Genomic DNA, 14,467 nt, shown 5'->3' with positions numbered 1-14,467 from the left:
CGGGTGCTCGCCCCACGAGGACCGCGAGTAACCGTTTAGAGTCAAAGCGCCTTTAGTTTTTCCCCTTAATTTTTTTATGGTTAATTAAGGTGCTGCGAGAAACCCCTTCCTGCCAGTCAGAGTGTTGCCAGCTCGTACCGGCGAGCTTAACTTTACCTGTTGAAACAGGGGCGCGCGTTCAGGTCTTGTCTCTCAGAGCTGGCCTTTGGCATGACCGCAGCCACGTGCGTTAGTATCCCTCTGTTCCCTCTCCTGGCTTTTATGGACGTGAGAAGGAAAAGGGTGTCTCAGAGCAGGCTGATCAGTACTGATTTTCTTACCCGTCTGGCAGCTAGTTTGCTCAGGTTGATCGTGAGTGAAACAGCGTGATGTTTTCCTGCGTTTTGGTGCCAAGATGATGTGTACATTTTAATGCTCTAGCTTCTTGTTTTGACCTTCTAAAATGACCTTCGGATTTCTCTTTCTCCTAGGGTAGGCAGCAGTGTAGGATCAGTGATCAAGACACTGACGGGAAAAACTCAACCGCCAGTTCGAACGACTTCAGTGATCCAGTTTACAAAGAAATTGCTATAACCAATGGTTATATCAACAGAATGACCAGAGATGAGCTCAGAAGTAAACTTGCAGAGTTCAAGCTTGAAACCAGGTTAGGCTGATTCATGAACCTTTTGGTTTGTCTTTGAGAGCAGTTGAGCCATAAGGGATGATTATTTTGAAGTTTAAAAACACACCACAGAGTGAAAAGCAGGCATACCACCGAACGCCAGTTGTTTTATGTGCAGTCTTGTTGCAGCTTTTGTTGTAGGATTAGTGCCTGTGATACTGCTTAATGTGTTGTCAGAAACGTGCGCTGTCTGAACTGGTAACACAAAGAAATGAAAGAATATGTGACTGTAGGTTACTTCTCAACTTGGTTTTAGTCAAGGGGGGGAGAGAGGTCTGAAGAACTGCAAGGGTGCTCAGGTGGTGTGGCAGACCTTCAGTGTATAGAAACCCGCTTCAGAATACACGAATTTTTATTTACTGTACCCAGTAAAGATCTGATGTTGGCCAGAACCTGGGTGGTGATAGGGCTCGGAATTTAATCAGCGCAGAGGACAGGTACGTTTAGCTGGCAAGTTTGTGAGTTTGAATAGGTGAAATAGAATTACGTGAATAGGTGAATGTGCTGTAAACTGGGTGTGTGCTCATTGGGGAGGAAAGTGCGACGTATGTGAGAGTGGTTCCTGCTCTGTCAGAAACTACCTGCAAGACCCTTTGATAACTGCTGTGGCCAGACAAATTTGAGATGTTGAGAAGGTGGTCAGTGGGGAAGAACAAAGTATATCGTTTCTGTTGGCAAGAGTTACGAGGAAGCAGTGGTGTCAGTGGTGGTGGTGAGTTAGCAAAGTGAGAAGCTACTGCTCTGGGGGAAGAGGGAATTTGAAAGGAGAGATGGACTCTGAAAGGAGAAGTCTGGTTTTCTAGAGAAGAAGGTGACTGTAGGGGAGAGGATGTTCAGAGAAAAAAAAAGTGGAAGGAACAAAGATTTGTTTGAAAAGAATAAAAGGGGGGGGAAAAAATGGCGTGGGTGGGAAGTGCAGCCTGCCACCTTCACCCTGTCTGTCTGCAGGTGTTCTGGCTGTATCATTTTGGTTTTTTTTTTTTAAATCCTCCTTTGGTTAAATTAGTTTGGCTCCTCAGGAGGAAAAAAATTATCATTACCTGATCAGGTTAAAGTTGTACAGCTATTCAGCTGTTATTCTGATTTTTAAAATAAAAAGCGGAATTCAAATAGTAAATTATGTGTTTGTGGTTTCCCCCTAGGTTATTAATTTTTTTTTTAATTCAGTTGTAAATGCAGAAAGTTTTAAACTTTTCTTCTAGCTAAGCTGGACTTTTTTTGTCAGTATATTCAATGAAGTTGGTCAGAATGTGTCTTACATGTAAACAAATAGTGCATCACCTCTCGTGTAGTGAATTGAGCAGATTGCCACACACCATCCTTTCCCTTGGGGTTATTTTGATAGCAGATCATCTCCTCTTTCAACTTCTTTTATAGGTTTGATGAAGAAAAAGGTAATTTTGCCCTCTATTTGCTCCCATAGTGTTTCAATTTTGAATAACTGGTCATGGAATTAAACTAGATTAATAAACCAGAGTGGAAAAGGAGTTATCTGTGTTTGCAGAAGAGGCTGGTGTTCTCAAATGCAGGCTTAGTAGTCCGATTCTAGTTTTTTCTTGTGGATCAGTGGGCTGCTTTTCTGATAATAGCACTTGCTACGAGTAGCTCTTTATGGCTTCTGTGATTTCATTTGCAATGCATAGTTTTAAAAATAGCTTCCTTCAAAGGGCAAATTATCCTTGTTTATTCAGCTCCTGTTTGGTATGTGGCAGTTCTGGCACCTGCACTTGCCTGTTGTAATGTTTGTGTTAAAAAGACGCGGTAAGTAACTTTAATCACTTGCCACTGTGAATTTATGTTAGCCACAAACCTCCTGAAAAGCAGGATCTTGACCAGGAAGTTTTTCTGACAACTAAAATCTTGAATACTTTACTTTGAGTTACTCAAGCTCAATTTTAAATTCAAATTGAGGCAAATTTAAAATGTGGGCGTTTTGGCTGGATTCTGTGTTATCTGTGCCACTGATGCAGAAACACCTCAGGGAATCGTCACTTCATGCAGAGGGCAATACGGATGAAGCACTACTACTTCCAGGGCCAGAGGTCGTCTAGGCGCAATCTGCAAAGATTTGGGCTTTGCAGAGGCTTCAGCTACTGAGTCTTGCTGAACTGGAGGTGACTGCGGAGTGTCTCTGCATGATGCTTCCCAGTCCCTCCCCAAATACTGATATTATGTACATGTTTTAGCTGGGTATCTCAGGCTCTGAATTATTCCAGATGCATCAACTGTGTGATAGAGTTGAATTCAGACTTCGTAAGTGCTAGTGTTCAAGATGAGGTTAATAAATTATGAGCTTTCAAATGTTAAATACAGCTTCAGTTCTACAGGGGTGAAATAATTGATTAAATGAGAGTGTGATCTTTGTCACTTTCCCTGTCTCTTTAGAGGAGTGAAAGATGTGCTGAAAAAGAGACTGAAAAACTATTACAAGAAACAGAAGCTGATGCAGAAGGAACCCATTAATGGAGACAGCTACTATGACTACATCTGTGTTGTTGACTTTGAAGCAACATGTGAAGAAGGAAACCCACCTGAATTCACACATGAAATAATTGAGTTTCCTATTGTCTTACTGAACACGCATACCCTGGAAATAGTAAGTGTTCTAATTACTGTGTCAGTATGCTTTTCTTTGATGTAACTTCTTTGCTTCAGAAAGTCTAGATTAGTTTTCAGACAGATCATGAACTTCATTTAAAATAGCTTTTTTTTTTTTTCCATAAAGACTTATCCTCTGTGCCTCTTATATACATACAAACAAAACTTTCTACTTTTAAAGTACCTGGAATAGATCATGTTCCTGATGTTGACTCCCTGTATTGATATGAGGGACTTTCAGTTTCTCAGTCATCCTCCGCCTCCCCCAACTTCTTTCCCTGCTTTAAGAGCCACAAAGCTATTTCTAGGACTCAAGGGATTCATCATAAACAAGAATTAGCAAATTCCATGGTCCTGTGCGAGGCAATCTAGAAAAGGCTAATGCAGAGGTCTAGAAAGTGGGTTTGAGTGAACTCTGCTTCTTGTCAGGCTAGTCTGTTTCCACAGTGTACGTGACGGACTGACAGCTGTGTAACCTGATTTTAAGCGTACTTAGTAGGCGTTTGGCAGCCTCAAGTGCTCTGTTCCGGTACAGCTTTCTCTTAGGAAAAACTGCTTGCTGTCTAACTGAAACTGAGTGACTCAGTGAAACTGAGGACTCAGTCAGTCCTCTGACTAATGATTCATTTATCAAGAACTTCTAATAGGAGGAGGATTTCCAGCAATCACTGTAATGCTACATTACAGTGTGGCTGCGTGTATGACTTAGCTGCAGGGAGAGGATTGTGCAGATTACAAAGATTGTTTTGTTACCTTTAGAGTAGTAGGAAACAGCGTGGTTTTTTCCTCTGTCCAAAAGGTTTTGTATAGAAGCAGGGATTTGGGGCTTTCTTTTTTCCATGAAACTTGCATGTAGTCTTCACTCTTGTACCGCTCGGCTTCCCAGAGCGAGGTCTTTGTGTTTATCGCTGGCTGGCTGGCATCCAGAGGTGTATGACTTGCATGTGGCCTCTGAGATGCTTGGCCAGTTGCCTTCCTTGAATTACAGGTGAGCCTTTAGAGATACCACCTAAAAAACATCAGGCTTTGCTCATGCCTCTCAGTTCTTATTTCCTTACTCATGCTCTCCTTTTCCGAAATCCTCCCCTTTATTGCAGTCTGTCCTTCTCCCCTCCTAAATCCACATCTTGGAAAGCCATTCATCCGTCCCACTGGGAATCTCATGATGGCCAGTCAGGACACTCATAATGGCTGGGGAGGTACACACTCCTTTTTGCCTTCAAGCTGGGCAGGTATCTGCTATTGGCTTTCACCTGTGGGCAAGCCAAAGAAGTTGCTACATAGGGTGCCCCTGCTGAGAGTTACTGATTTTTCTTATTACAGGAGGATACCTTTCAGCAATATGTGAAGCCAGAAATTAATCCCAAGCTTTCAAACTTCTGCATCAGTCTGACAGGAATCACCCAGGTAATTTGCACTTCTGTTTCTTCAGGAAAAAATCTGAGGAAAGAAAAGAGAGGTGGTATTGATGGTTTTCAGACTGGTAATCCTTCATGGTAAATTTTCTGTAAGGCTTATTCTCTTAATCCTTGTTTTTTCCCCCTCTCCCAATGATCACAGAATTGATTTCACTAAGTTGGTCATTTAGGTGTTTGTAAGGAGCTGTAGTTTCACTTTGTAATCCATGCGTAGAAACTTAAACTTTAGCAGAGGAAAAACATCTTTTGAATTGCATCAGTTTCTCTTCAAAGATTTTTATTCTAAAGGGTTTAGAGTCTTATGATGGCAATGGCTGTGACCAAGTGACTTGAGCAGGAGCCTGGGAAACAAGCTCCAAGGTTTTAATCCAAGTTCAACAGCTGAATAATCTCGTTACTTTTATATTTGCGATTTGGAGGTTGGCTCTTTCAGTGGTGTGTTTGTGGTGCTTTTTTTTTTCAGTTTAGAAAAATCTGTCCAATTGTCTGCTTAATGCGTAATCTGTTTCTAAAGATTTTTATGAAGCCAACATAGTGATTTAATGAGTGCCTGTATACCCGTATAATTCTTACACTTCATGCTGGTTTTTTTTTCCCTGAAAAAATGTTCCTTACTCTTATTTTTTTGGTTCTCTTAGGACATTGTTGATAAAGCTGATACATTTCCTCAAGTTCTGCAGAATGTCATAGACTGGATGAGGCAGCGAGAACTGGGAACAAAATATAGCTATTCCATGTTGACAGATGGGTATGTCCTTATGTAACCTTCAGCACGATCTAAAACTGCAAAACAGTGTTTAATCTTTGTGACAGTATTGTTAAAGGTGCATCATGACACTGCCATTTTGCCATTTTATTATAATTTCAGCTTTTGGGAAAATCAGGAAAGCTGAACTAAATTTGAAATGAAGCTTAAATCCATTAGATGGCGCTGTTTCTTTCCTAGATTTCTTTAGGCAACTAAATGATGCTGAATAGACTTTTTATCCTTTGTTGTTGTTGTAATTCTCTGTTTACATCTAGTTTTCATACAGCACATAGTACCTGAAAATAACATTGTGCAATTTCAGTTCTAAGCAACTCCTGTGCTCTCCTGAGTTCGAGGTTTGAGATGCATGGTGGTTTCGTTGTATCCTCTATGTGTTAGTGTTAACGCATCCTGCATATTTTGCTGGAAAGCAATAATGGATTATGCTGTTTAACAAACAAGGAGAAACGGCTAACGCAGAAAGCTGTCTGCTTTGGCTTAGAGGACTGTGGCTCTGGTGGGTCCCAGCTCTGACAGGCTTTGTGTGAGGGATTGACGTGTTCTTGAACTACCACCTGAACTTGATCTCTCACAAGGTCTGCCTGGAAAATCAAGTCCCCTAATGACTGCAAAGTGGATGGATCTTGAGATGTAGATATATCCGTGATGCAGCATTGTTCTTGTGATCTTAGCTTTGTCATACAATGAAAGATACTATTTAAGCCTTATCTTATATAGCACTGGCCAGGGAATTTTTCTGTAGGTGATGCTTGCTTTTTAGCTGTGAAACATTACTCTTCTGTTAACAGGTCTGCTTTCCTCCTTCTCTTGGAATGAGGGCTTAAAGTACCACAGACAGTTTTTAACATTAGCTGTGTTGAGTTGAATGATGCATTTTCACATTGCCATGCCTGTTGTTTGCCCGGAGTAAGTCTTCTGCTGCGCTGGATTAAAAAGGCAGTCCTGTGCTGCTCTGTTACAATGACTGTGTCGAACCAAAGGGAGATGAACCCCAAAACAAAACTGGAGTTCATGAAAAAAGAGCATGGGGAATCTTGGAATGACTTCCAAACACTTCCGCCAAGTAAAACACAGATAAATATTCTTGTCCATATTATGAGTGGTTTGAAAAAATAATATATTGTAGGAGATGAATGGATACATAACAAAACCTTTTTTAACTGATCCAAATTACCACATGGGAAAATTTTTTTGGCCATGAGACATTTTTCTCAAAATTCCTGAAGATTTGGACAATGACTATAAATCACAGGTCTTCCCTGTTGAAGAATCCATATCTTTGAAATGTGGTTGTGTCCAGTGTGAATAGTGAAGCCATTTAAAAGCTGTCACACAGGTGTATGGTTTAGATCCACGTACACCTTAAGAATAAGGAGTTAAAATAGTGTCATTCCAACTTTAATTTAAGGTACTGTGGTAAACACTACTATTTGACTGATTTTTTACATATGATTAGGTTTCTATCTTTGGAAGCACCCTTGACTTAAAAAAAAAGAGAATGCTACAGCAAAACTGGTGCAAGACTGGGCCTAGAACATGTCTGGAATTCCCCCTCCAGGGTAATCCCCTCAGTGAAATTTCTCAAGACAAATAGGTGCAGTGAAATCTCTCATATAGGTGAGATTGTGTGGACAGCTACAAGAGACAGGGGAAAAAAGGCTTCATTTTAGCTTGAAGCTTACAAACTTGTTGGGGTGGTTCCCTGCAGGAAGGTGGGCTAGAATTGCATAGGGTTATAGTTTCATCTTCTTTCTATAAAGGTCTGGTTCTCCTAAAACTAAGTGCCATCTTGTTTCAGTAAGCTATGTTAAGTAGAGAGATGCATGCATAGCCAAGTAAGCAAGAAAATGTAAGGTGTCACTTGCTTACACAGCCCTTGGGGAAGCGTCTAGTCCATTGGCAGGTTTTTTGCAGTAGATGTCGTAGGTGGAGAAGTTGGCGTGCTATTTTTTATTTTAACTATCCTGGACCTGAAACCATCCTAGTAAAAATTTTGCTCATGTCATTATTTATTTTCCCCATGATTAACAAATCCATATTAAAAAATTCTTTACTGTGATTATAGCAATAGAGCTTTTCTTAAACTGTTTTCCTTCTAGTGACCACCAAAGAAAAGACAGCTGTTTGTATTACAACTGTGCAATATGTAGAATACAGAGCATCTGAATTTATGTATTACCAATGTTTTTCTCTTTTCTCTTTTGACTTTTTAAGATCTTGGGATATGAGTAAATTTTTGAGCATCCAGTGCCGTATTAGCCGTATCAAATACCCTTCTTTTGCCAAAAAGTGGATCAATATTCGCAAATCGTATGGGAACTTCTATAAGGTTTGTACAGATTGTTGTTTCTCTTGTGGAAAAACTTGGTTTAAAAGTCTAGAATGTCCTGTTGTGCTTGTCATCTTCACTTGTGTAGTATAAAATTACAGTACTTAAACTAGTTGCCTGGGGCCTGATTTTCAAATGTGCTTCATGCCCAGATCTCACTTCACTAACTGAAGATCATATGATCTTCTGCGTTTTGATTTGAATCTTGTTGTTAAGAATCAGGAGATGCTCCATGAAGGACTGTCTAAAACATACTGGTGCTCTTAGATCAAGTGAGTCTTGAAGTAGTTCAGCAGAAAAGACTGGATTGATTTTCAATTATTTTTTCCTGTTTTCCTGTAATATACTACAAAACTAACTTGCACCACTACCCTCAGATATCCCCACTTTTGACAGTGTAATGGGAACAGAGAAAGATTAGGACATCTCTACAGCTGGATCAAATTGTCAAGAGAAAAGCAATACCAAGTTCAGTGCTGGACCCTATTGCTGCTTTTTCTCACTGTCAGATTACCATAAAATGGGTTATCAGATTCTAGAGAATTCCCAGTCAGTCTACACTAAACCATTTGTGTGAATGTGATTTCAGCCTAACTGACGATCTTCTCTTGAAGGGCTTTTTCATACTAAATGTAACCTGTAGAAAAAAAGAGGTAACATTTCATAAGAGCTTTGCTTTGTGCTGAGGAAATATTTTACTCCATTTTTCCCTCTATTATTGTGCTTTCTCTGCATGACCATTTCTACTGGAAACATGCGAGAACACACAACAGTCTTGTTAGTCCTATCGGCTTTAACCTAGACATTCCTTCTCTGTTGAGCAGTGCGTGATTTTTCCTCAAAAGCAATGAAGATTGTAACTTAGAATAAATCCGTTTCTTTTTACTTATTTTTTTTTTTTTTTTAATAAATGCAAACAGTTGTAGTATTTATAGTTGTTCAGTGCTTCTGTTTAGCTATGCTGTGCTGCTGCGGAATCTGTTATTAAGTAATAGTAGTAGATAAAATTAAGGACAAGGAATGTACTGTAACTTTTCCTGTGGAATATCCCACAACCTGCAGGTATGTCTTCCCTGCCCAGTTTGTGGCTGGTGTTATTGGAGTTGCATATTGCCAGGTTTTGGCAACTGTGTTGTCACCATTCTGCCTAGCTATTAAATCCAGTAGTATGGTGCAATATCCGGGAACTTGTCATGTCCGGTGTTCCCCCACCCCAACCACACCCACCGCCACCAAGAGAGCAAACTAAAGTTTTCCTTTAAATTCATCCTTTTGGTTTCTCTTTGACCTTTCCAAAGCACGAATATATATTTAGTAGTTAATCAAGAGAAGACTGTGGGCTTTTGCTGGCGTAGCACTCCTCACGGTTAAGTCAGTTAAGCTTCCTTGTCTGTTCATGCTCTTGGTCACCCATGTAAACATGGGTTGCTGTAGGTGTCGCTAATCTGTTCCTGTGATTCAGAAGCTTGATGTCAGTGAGAATCAGGACCCTGGTGCTTCTTCAATCGCTTAGCATTTAGAAGGAAAACCAAAATCTGATTCCCTCTGCAATGCCCCTTGGGGTGGTAATTCCTTTTCTATAAAGCTTGTTAAACGTAGCTAGGCCATGACTTCCACCGTTGCCAGCACTGGCACATCTTGAGCTGGTGCTGGTAATGGTGAGAGGCTCTTGGGATTATCATGAGTCTAGACAAGCTCCTCTTGACTATGTCTCCTCTGTAAAAAAGGAAAGTGTCTGTCTCGCTGAGGTGCTTTGAAGTTAAATTGTGAGTGATCTGACAAAAGGCAACATGAAAGTAATATGTGACTTAAGTAGACAAAATCTGCATACGTTTCTACTGCGTTGTGTTAGGTTCTGCACCAAGTCTTTTTAATCTAATTCTTGAATGTGGTTCACTTTCTCCATCAGGTTCCTAGGAACCAGACCAAGCTGACAATCATGCTTGAAAAGCTGGGCATGAATTATGATGGGAGACCTCATAGTGGACTTGATGACTCTAAAAACATTGCAAGGATAGCTATAAGGATGCTGCAGGATGGCTGTGAACTGCGGGTGAATGAGAGAATGCATGCCGGACAGCTCATGACAGTCTCCTCCTCAGCCCCCTTAGAGGGAGCCCCTGCTCCACAGATGCCCCGCTACAGAAACTAGCAGTTTGGGGGTTCTGCCTTAGGAACTGCTCTCAGATACCCGCTAAAGACTGTTAAGAGCTAATTAAATGGCCGCCTCTACCAACCTGTCTGCAATGCAGAATCTGAAAGCACCTTAACTAACCATCTCTGTTGAAATAAAAAGAAGTGTGGAAGCTCTTTGCTCTTTGAAGCCTGTGTTAAAACATTTTTTTTTTTATACTGATGATTTTTGTTGTTGTTTGCAACTTTTCTAGCAGTAAGGTTGATATGCAGAATCCAGGCAAAGTGTTAAGCTTTTAAGAATGTGTAATTTAAACACATGTAAAAATTGATTGGGCCTGTGTGCTGCTCTTCCACCCCAGCCTGTGGGTAGTATTTATTCACTATGCCATACTCTAATGGTATCTAGCATCTGATTATTCATTGCACACAAATAAGACATAGCTGGAAGAACTGAAATAGCAAGTGGTTGGGCTGGCCTTTCCTGATAAGGCATTCTTCTACGTGTTCCTGCTAGTAACTTTTTTCTTTTTTCTTTTTTTTTCTTTTTTTTTTTTTTTTACAAAGTCTAGGAAATGGAAGCATGTTCATCAATTCTAAAGCAGTAGAGACATACTGTGTTGTTTTGTTTGGTTTTTAAGGGTTACATTTGTCTGCTTCCACATCAAATAGAAGAGCTGTGTATTGAATAAAAATTCCATTAATGCAGTATGATGATAATTTTTTTTAACCTGTATTTAAAAAGAGAAGGTTCTTCCGTTTTTCACTTTGAGGATTGTATCTCTTGTTCTTGCTACACTCATAGCTGCACTTCATTTAATAATCCACTTTTAGACATTGTCAGCCATTTGGACTTAAAAATGAGTGAAGTAAAAAAAAAAAAAAGTTCAAAACATGCCAGATCACCAAAATTTTGTGCTATGTGGTTATGTAAAACAAAACAAGAAGCTTCTCGTTCATAGTTAGACCCGTTCAACTATTTTCAGTACCTTCCCCTACCTCTGCCACCATGAAGCTATGCCTTTATCTCAAAATCTAACATTGGAAGATTAGTATTTTATTAGCAAAGGCCACATCTAATTACTAACAGCTACTTCTGCTTTCTTCCTTGGCCCCAGATAAGATGATATTCAAAAGAGGCCAAAGTGTTAATTCGGCTGTTACAAAGCACAACATTAATGCGATCAGCTTTGCATTAGAATGGCTTGTTCTGAAAAGCGGAATGATGTGTTTTGGTTGCTCTTAGTAAGAAAAAAAAAAAAAGTTAGTTTGGTATCCGTGTATTACGATTTGTTCGTTCGTTCTGCCACTTACATTTGGGAAACAAAATAACTAATTTGTAATAAAGCTTTGTTGAGGACATTCGCTGCTTGGCTAATCAAACTCCTCCCAGCTCCCCTTGCCCTTCTGAGGCTTGAAAACTTTATTTTAAATTCATGTAAGAGAGAGAAGCATTGCTCATTTCTCAGTTGCTTCACATGTAGAAAGGAAGCCATTTTCTTTCCAGAGTCACAGATTTGGACAGCCACAGCTGCTTTAGAATGATGTTTGGTTTTGGGTTTTTTTTTCTGAAAGTAAATACTTGTTCAGCTTGTAGAGTTTTGTTGAACTTTACAGTTTCTTTCTATAGCAATACCCAATGTATTTTCAGAAGGGTAAAATCCAAATCTCTGATACGCTCAGTCTGAAAATACCATTTATTTGTCAGCCCGTATTTTGTACAAATTGTTAATTATATATTTGCTTTTCGCTATGGCAACCATAGTTTTCTCTTTTCTTAAGAACCACAGTAGCTTACTTTTTTTGTCTCTTGAGATACTGTGGTGAATGTTTCTATGATAAAATTGCGTCTAGTTCAGCAGAACTCCCCTTGGGATGCTGGCAGTATCATAGACTTTGTCACTGGTCTTTTATTTACAGGTCTGTAACCAGGCTCACAGTCTAATGAAAAACTTTTATTTGTTACAGATTATACTACAGGTTTCATAAGTGAAGAGTTGTTGTAATTTTACATCATTTATTTTAAGTACAGAGTTGTTTATTTTTGCTAGATAACTTCAAAAAGATACTTTGAGATAAGGGTTAAATATTAATAATTGTTTTCTGTTTACTGCTTGGGTAGTTTTTTTTTATCGAGTCTCAGAGATCAGTGGAATCATCCCAGATAACTATTTTATCTAAGTTGAATTAATGTCAGACTGTGAGCTGTAACTATTTTCACAGAATGTTTGATTCTGTGATTTTGAGATGAAGTGAATTTTATCAATGTTCGTTGGTTTACTTGAAGTGTAAACAAACTTATTAAAATAAGTTGGTATTTATTAACATGTCAGGTACTGAATTCACTCTATAAAGCATGAGGTGACTTCAGCAGTCTCAGGGATCTTGGCTTCAGCGTGGCCCGTGTTCAGTCTCCTCTGGTGGACTAGCAACATTGCTGTGGCTAGGTGGCTGAAATCTCATGAATGTGGCTAGTAACTCGGTAAAGGGCTAAATTTTCCTGGATGCTTTCATACTAAAGGGGAAGGAGGGATTTGAGGAGAAAAACTCAGTGGTGTGGTGTTTTTAGTAGTGACACTCGTGTTCAGCCAAAGAATGTTTTTTCAGTTTGATCTTGTTTCTTCAGCCAGAGAAACTTGCTGAGTGCCTCTCTGTTGTAATGATTATTTTTATTAGAGGAGTCATTCCATGCTGGAAAAATTAATTGACAACTATGAAAGAAACAATCTCCTTTTTATGCAGAAAAAAAAACCATGCAGACATTATCCTGCTGATATAGTAAGAAGCCTTGTTTTGTTGTTGTTGTTTTTTTTTTTAATTTGACATTTCAGGAGCTGTACTTGAGCAATTCTGCCACTACTGCATGCAGCCTTTGTAAAACATGAGCGAGCTTTAAACAAAGGAGCTGCAGACAAATTTCAACAGGAGCACTTTCAAGCAGATTTCTTAATACATATTTATATGAGCGTGAGAGGGATTCACAGAATTTTGGCATTGTGTTAGAAGGGAAAAAAGGCTTCTCAGACAGGTTAAAGAGCAATAACCTCTCTGCCTCGATGAGCAAATGCCTGAGCAAATGTCACTAGCTGCATGGGGAAGAAGAGGTCACAACAATCTGTCGCCTCCCATCAACCTGCTAGTGAGGTATGGCTACAGGGGCAAGTCTCAGCAGGTCAGTTGTCCATAGAAACTGCTCCTGTCTGTGCTTGTTTTATAATAAGCTAGTTTAATAATTTAGTTTAAGATAGTTGTTTCCTTATTTTGTTGGAAATTAACATTGCAGGGAGGAGGGGGCTGTTCCCAGCAGTGGAAAGAAGTAAAAAAAAAACTCAGTCCACCTTGAGTTGAGGCTCTCGTGCCCTTGGAGAGCTCTCGGCGCTTCACTGCCGGCCTTTCCTGCTCTGAGGTGGCCTTGCAGAAGCGGTGTTTTTTCACCATGACTTTGCTACACCACTACTTCTTGCCCTACAGTTTCCAAGGCTGTTTTTTAAGTCTTCTCTTTTCCTTTTTCTTCCACTATTGAGCTTCTGCCTCCCCTGGAAAGAAGTTTGTGCTAGGTAAGATCTTTGTATGCTCCTTTTAATCAGGGAGGGGGGAAACAAACAGCCCTTTAAAAAGAAATCAGAAGTCTCACCTGTGGAGGATAGGTGGCAAGAGACCCAGCTACTGACTGGAGGCTTTTGAAACGGGCCAAATGTATAGGACATCATTCTGTTGCAACCAAGATCGTTCTAGCCCCCTCTCAAGGACTTCATATTTAACAGCCACCTGGGTAACAGCGAGAGCAATACGTGAAGTAGCAAGGTGGTGGTCAGTCCATGCTTCTGCTCTACCTTGTGTTGAGCTGTGGCCTCAGGGAGCAGGCTAGAGCTTCAAGCATAGGTCTTCTAAAGACCTTCCTGCTCACCTGATGGAGAATGGGGTGCTGATCTGCAAGTATAGATGCAGATGAGGCTTTGGAGGATGAGAAGTCGCTTCTGTCTTGGATTCCTTCTAGTTTGGTCTTTGTGCATTCACAGCCTCCAACACCGGCTGGCAAAAGACCTCTGTAAATTGAAGGACTTTGTGTTGTGGGAGAAAAGGCTGAAGTAGCTTCAGGGATGTGCTCCTTAAGTTAAAGGAGCGCGACTGCTTTGCGCTAAGTGGCCTCACGTGGAGGAAAGGCTTTTTTGAGCGAATAACAAGAGCCTTGGACACCTCTTCATGGCAGAGGTGACCTCTGGCTGCATTGTGATCAGGGAGGTGATTGCGTGGCTCAGGCAGCTATCTCCTCTGTGGCCACTCAATTCAGGGGTGCTCTGCGGGTAGTACCATGCCCTGCTCCCGCGATCTTAACTCAGTGTGGTCATGACTGCACGCATTAATTGTAAATCTCATGATGCTATTTCCAGATACGTACTGGGGTTTTTTTGCCTGCTTTCCTGGCTGTCCTTGCTAATCGATTTTATTTTATTTTTGCTGTTCTAAGTGAATGGTAGTAATGATCTTGCATTGGTAAAGTACTCGCAGGTGATTCTGACCTCCTTTGTTTATGTTCCCCATTTCAGCGATGTTGA

General features: G+C 40.3%; 1 protein-coding gene across 1 annotated transcript; it reads left to right on the top strand.

Moving 5' to 3' along the window:
* Positions 1-78: 78 nt before the first annotated feature.
* ERI1 (exoribonuclease 1) lies at positions 79-11,339 on the top strand. The gene is made up of 7 exons (XM_009634835.2): positions 79-228; positions 471-646; positions 3,050-3,260; positions 4,586-4,669; positions 5,319-5,428; positions 7,664-7,778; positions 9,688-11,339. The coding sequence occupies exons 1-7, from the start codon at positions 211-213 to the stop codon at positions 9,928-9,930; spliced, it is 957 nt and encodes a 318-aa protein (XP_009633130.1). The 5' UTR covers positions 79-210; the 3' UTR covers positions 9,931-11,339.
* Positions 11,340-14,467: the final 3,128 nt, after the last annotated feature.

Source organism: Egretta garzetta, unplaced genomic scaffold, assembly GCF_000687185.1.
Source record: "Egretta garzetta isolate BGI_Z169 unplaced genomic scaffold, ASM68718v1 scaffold32, whole genome shotgun sequence".
Lineage (NCBI taxonomy): Eukaryota > Metazoa > Chordata > Aves > Pelecaniformes > Ardeidae > Egretta > Egretta garzetta.
Note: the sequence above shows the minus strand (reverse complement) of the source record. Positions and strands in the feature narration are given on the sequence as shown.

Excerpts from the sequence above, each read along its gene's own strand:
- ERI1 (XM_009634835.2), top strand. Across the intron at positions 3,261-4,585 it reads ACACGCATACCCTGGAAATA|GAGGATACCTTTCAGCAATA; the intron begins GTAAGTGTTCTA and ends TTCTTATTACAG. Across the intron at positions 5,429-7,663 it reads TATTCCATGTTGACAGATGG|ATCTTGGGATATGAGTAAAT; the intron begins GTATGTCCTTAT and ends TGACTTTTTAAG.